Source organism: Cariama cristata, unplaced genomic scaffold (assembly GCF_000690535.1).
Source record: "Cariama cristata isolate BGI_N322 unplaced genomic scaffold, ASM69053v1 scaffold6780, whole genome shotgun sequence".
NCBI lineage: Eukaryota > Metazoa > Chordata > Aves > Cariamiformes > Cariamidae > Cariama > Cariama cristata.
Genome location: NW_009596319.1, coordinates 77,018 through 81,375, shown reverse-complemented (window position 1 = coordinate 81,375; position 4,358 = coordinate 77,018). Strand labels below are relative to the sequence as shown.

Genomic DNA, 4,358 nt, shown 5'->3' with positions numbered 1-4,358 from the left:
CTTTAAGGTCCCTTCCAACCTGTGATTCTATGATTCAAAAGTGTCAATTAGAACTGAACATTTTGAGAAGGGTTTAGCTGATAATGAGGCAGTCTTTGATATGTTTTCTGGCTCTCAAATATGAAGGTCACACTTTGGATCCCATTAGACACCTTTATCACATCATACACTAAGTATGGGCCAAGACACATTAGCACTCCTGCCGTTTGTACCTTCCTTTCAACTAATAATGGACTTTGATGGGAACGTTCAGTCACAAGGAAGGAGAAATACAAAAAATATGTAATTACATAGTTCATTATTAACAACATGATTAAAACTACACTTTTACACAGCATCAACTACTTGCAGTCATTTGCAATCACTCTTGTCCATATAACCTGGCTGTATTAACTAGTTATTTCAGAGTATCTCTGTAAGTTATGATTGACAGAGATATCTGTCTCTCTATCCATGTTATTTATGGACCATCAGTGTTATAGAGCAGTCTGTGTTACTGAAGGACCAGCTATGTGTCATCATTTGGAGAACTCTTTATCTATCTATGAAGTCTGTCTGAAAAATACTATGTACAGAACTATTAGTCTTAACTACCTTTTTGGCCAAGATATTTATGTAATATTTTTAATTGTATTATCTTTCATGTTGTGGAAGTCACTGGATTTAATTTTCTCTGCAACAGTGTGGTTGTATTTTTAACATACGGTGAAGTGTTTTAAATTCTGGTTTAGGACCTTCTAAAATGCAATTTAAAATCTGAGTAAAGAAACATCTGTTTAATGTAACTGTGAAAGATCTTTTGTATGGGTGGCTAATTGTTCTGAGTAGTATTTGCTTACAATTCCCCTGATTATTACTTACACATCGTTTTCATTCACTCCCATATTTTTGGCCGACACTCAATAACATTTTATAATACATCTTCAAAATACAGTGGCAGCAATAGCAGGAACAGAACAGCTGCTGCACTGGCTTCGATCAAAGGTCCATCTAGGCTGGTATCTGATCCCCACCGAGGCCAGAAATGCACAGTATCAGAACAAGGCAAGGGTGCAGACTGTCCTACTCTCAGCTTCCATCAATGTGATGTAGGAGCATCCTGAGTCTGAACACTGCCGGTAGTCCCAGAGGGATTTTCTCCAATAAAACAGCTCTTTTTAACCTTTGCAAATGCTTAGCCTCTAAAGCCAATCGTCTAACCAATGTGTTCCCTGCTGTCAACAGTATTTAAGGAACTTTATCAACGGAGGACCCCCGGGCTATGCTCCCTATTGCGAAGAGAGGCTGAGGAGGACGTTTGCCAATGGGACAAGGACGCAGCCACCCAGCTGGCTGGAGCTGCAGGTACGAGCCCCTCCATCCCCTCCCCAGGCAGCTGGGGCTCAGGGTTTAAGTCTTTCCCTGACACAGGAACCACCTCTCTGGCAGGACAGAAAGAAGGGCAACAAAATTCCTATTGCTCCATCCCCTCCCCAGGCAGCTGGGGCTCGGAGTTTAAGCCTTTCACTGTCACAGGAACGACATCTCCGGCAGGACGGAAAGTAGGGCAACAAAATGCCTATTTCTCTCAAGAATTTCCAGGTCTTTCCAAGATATTGCATTCCCCGTGCATCGTGGCTTTGCTCCAGAATATGTTGAAGATCAATTCCTTTGGCTACATCAATACTGGTAAATTAAATGCGCTCGAGAGTGCTCTCGGGCATTGAGGCCAGCTGGCACGGAACAAGCCCTCATGTATGCTAGGAAACTGTCTTCCAGATGAAGGTGGCTGCAGGCAAACTGCCTACTGAGAATGGTCCCTGGGACACGTTCGGGGATAGCTGTAGCTGGAACGGGCAGTTTGTGCTATAATTGCTCATTTTCTGTGCTGGTTTACTAGCATAGACAGCTGTACTCCAGCACCCAGGAGCATTCCCAAGCATGCTTCGATTTACTGGGTTAGGGACTTTGATGACTGAACTTATTAAATAAAAAATCTAGGACTTCCAAGTGCTTCCAGGGGCTGACCGTACATTATTCTGTTGAGAAGTATGTTATGGTAGTACTGAAAAGTAACCAGTCAGTGGGATCAGAAATTAGAAAATGGCTACCACAGTTGGGTGGAAGAGCATGTAAGTAAATAGCCTCGGTGGGATTGAAATGCACATGCCTTTATGAAATTTTACTTTAATCCATTAGGCAACCAAGTCCAAGAAACCGATTATGCTGCCTGTCACGTTTATGGATGGGACAACAAAAACGCTGTTGACCGACTCCGCAACAACGGCTAAAGAGCTCTGTAATTCTCTGGCCGACAAGATCAGCCTGAAGGACCGATTTGGCTTTTCGCTTTACATTGCACTTTTTGACAAGGTATATCTTCAGTTATGCTCCTGACTAGCTCTCTGAAAGAAGAGGGAGGTTCTCCTTGCCATCAGATATCTTCCAGAGGGCAGAAGGAACATGTGTACAGTGCAAGTGCCAGCAGGGTTTTCACACTAGGAGTAGTCAAACGCTGGAGCAGGTTGTAGAGACACTGTGAAATCTCCCTCCTTGGAGATATTTGGAATTTAACAAGAGAAGGCATGGAGCAGCCTGGTCAAAGATGGACTTGCTTTGACCAGTGGGCTGAACCAGAAACCTCCAGAAATGCCTTTCCACTGACTTTATGCTGTGATGCTATGCTCTTACTCTCAGTCAAGCTACTTTGAGGTGAATTTCCAGTAAAACAAACAGCCTGAATTTTTATGCAAGGCAGTAATCACATTTAATTTGAAAGCTAATGGTTAAAATTAAGCTTCCAAAATGAGCTGCAACCCGAACTGCCATACCTGCATTGGCATTTAACCCGATTTATTTAACCAAAAAACACACCTTTTTCAGAAATTCAATAAAAATAAAGGTGAGCATAAATGAGAAGGGAAAACAGACCTAGGGTAAAACTTCATCAGGCGAGACAACAGCTGCAAGCCAATGAAGCAGAATTATTCCTACAGCTGCTGTGTAAGAGGATGAAGTACATTCTCACCTCCAGGTGTGACCACCTCTGCCTGTGGGTGGAGAAGAAAATGGTTTCTACTCCATCTTCTTGGTCTTTTATGAGGAGACGTTCATCCGGGGATGTTCACTGTGAGGAGATATAGTGCTTTAGGGCTTCATGCTAGACCACAGTGACAAGACAGAGGTGATAAATCTTCTGTAACAGGACAGGCTTTTTATTCTGGGTTTGTCTGACGCTTAGCATGGTTGGATCCAAGTCCATGACTTTGAAACAGGATGTTTCAAAGCACAGTATGAATAAGCAATAATTTATAATGGTACTGTTGGCTTTGCTAATTCACATTAATGCTCTCCTTTCATTCTGGGTGGGAAACGGGCTCAGAACAAAATGGCTCACCCAGATATGCTGTAGACCTATTCAACCTTGGCTGGTTAGTAGAGATAGATACTTGGATTTATTTTAATTATAAAGGAAGCTGGATGAGTGACTCAGAGATAGATATCTGTACCTAGAAAGGTCAGCATTTAGTGGGGTGAATGCCACATTTCCCTTTGCTCTGACCAGGTCTCCTCGCTGGGGAGCGGCAACGACCACGTGATGGATGCTGTGTCTCAGTGCGAGCAGTACGCCAAAGAGCAGGGAGCGCAGGAGCGCAACGCGCCGTGGCGACTCTTCTTCAGGAAGGAGATCTTCACCCCTTGGCACAACCCGAGTGAGGACAATGTGGCCACCAATCTCATTTACCAACAGATAGTGCGAGGAGTGAAGTTTGGGGAGTACAGGTGTGACAAGGTACGTGACCTCAGCAGTTACTGGTCTGGTCCGACACGTATCCTCGACATAATGAAATAGTTTTCACCAAAGGGGATGAGAAATCTTCCTCCCTGAACACCTGCTAGCTTGGGGTTTATGGCATTCACTTGAGAAACAGTACCTACAGGAATCAGATCCTCTTGGCTGGGGACAGACTGGGTGCTCCCATGTGCTGCATGAACCCTCTTTCCTGGTGAATTTTGGATGGGAGAGTGAATGGCCACTTCATCCGTCAGCCTCAGTTTGGAGGGCCACAGGTAGTCTGTAACCAGATGGCAGATCAGAAGTACACAGCAGGATCCTGCTTGGTGAACCCTGCTGAGCCTTAGACATGAGAGGTGCTTTTCAGGATACCCAGACCTCTGCCATGCAATACAAACCCAGTAATGCCACCATATGCTGAAGGGATATTGGCAGCAGACACCTATGCCTCTAGAGTCTCTGGGAGCTTACAGAATTATTCCAGTGTCGCTGAAACGAGCATCTCAAGAAACATCAAAATCTCTGACAACATCCACCGCATTTTTTTTGCTTGCATTTAAAATCATTTAGGTGTCAAATTGAA

At 44.0% G+C, this 4,358-nt stretch overlaps 1 protein-coding gene across 1 annotated transcript in view; it reads left to right on the top strand.

Annotated features, from left to right (window-relative positions):
• Window positions 1-1,224: 1,224 nt before the first annotated feature.
• The window catches only part of LOC104165746 (unconventional myosin-VIIa-like), a gene marked incomplete at its 5' end in the record, with an annotated part of 17,303 nt that continues 14,169 nt past the window's right edge, over window positions 1,225-4,358 (top strand). The window contains 3 exons of the mRNA XM_009705475.1: window positions 1,225-1,344; window positions 2,179-2,352; window positions 3,545-3,772. Coding sequence (XP_009703777.1) covers window positions 1,225-1,344; window positions 2,179-2,352; window positions 3,545-3,772 — 522 coding nt within the window. The remainder of the gene's footprint in view (window positions 1,345-2,178; window positions 2,353-3,544; window positions 3,773-4,358) is intronic.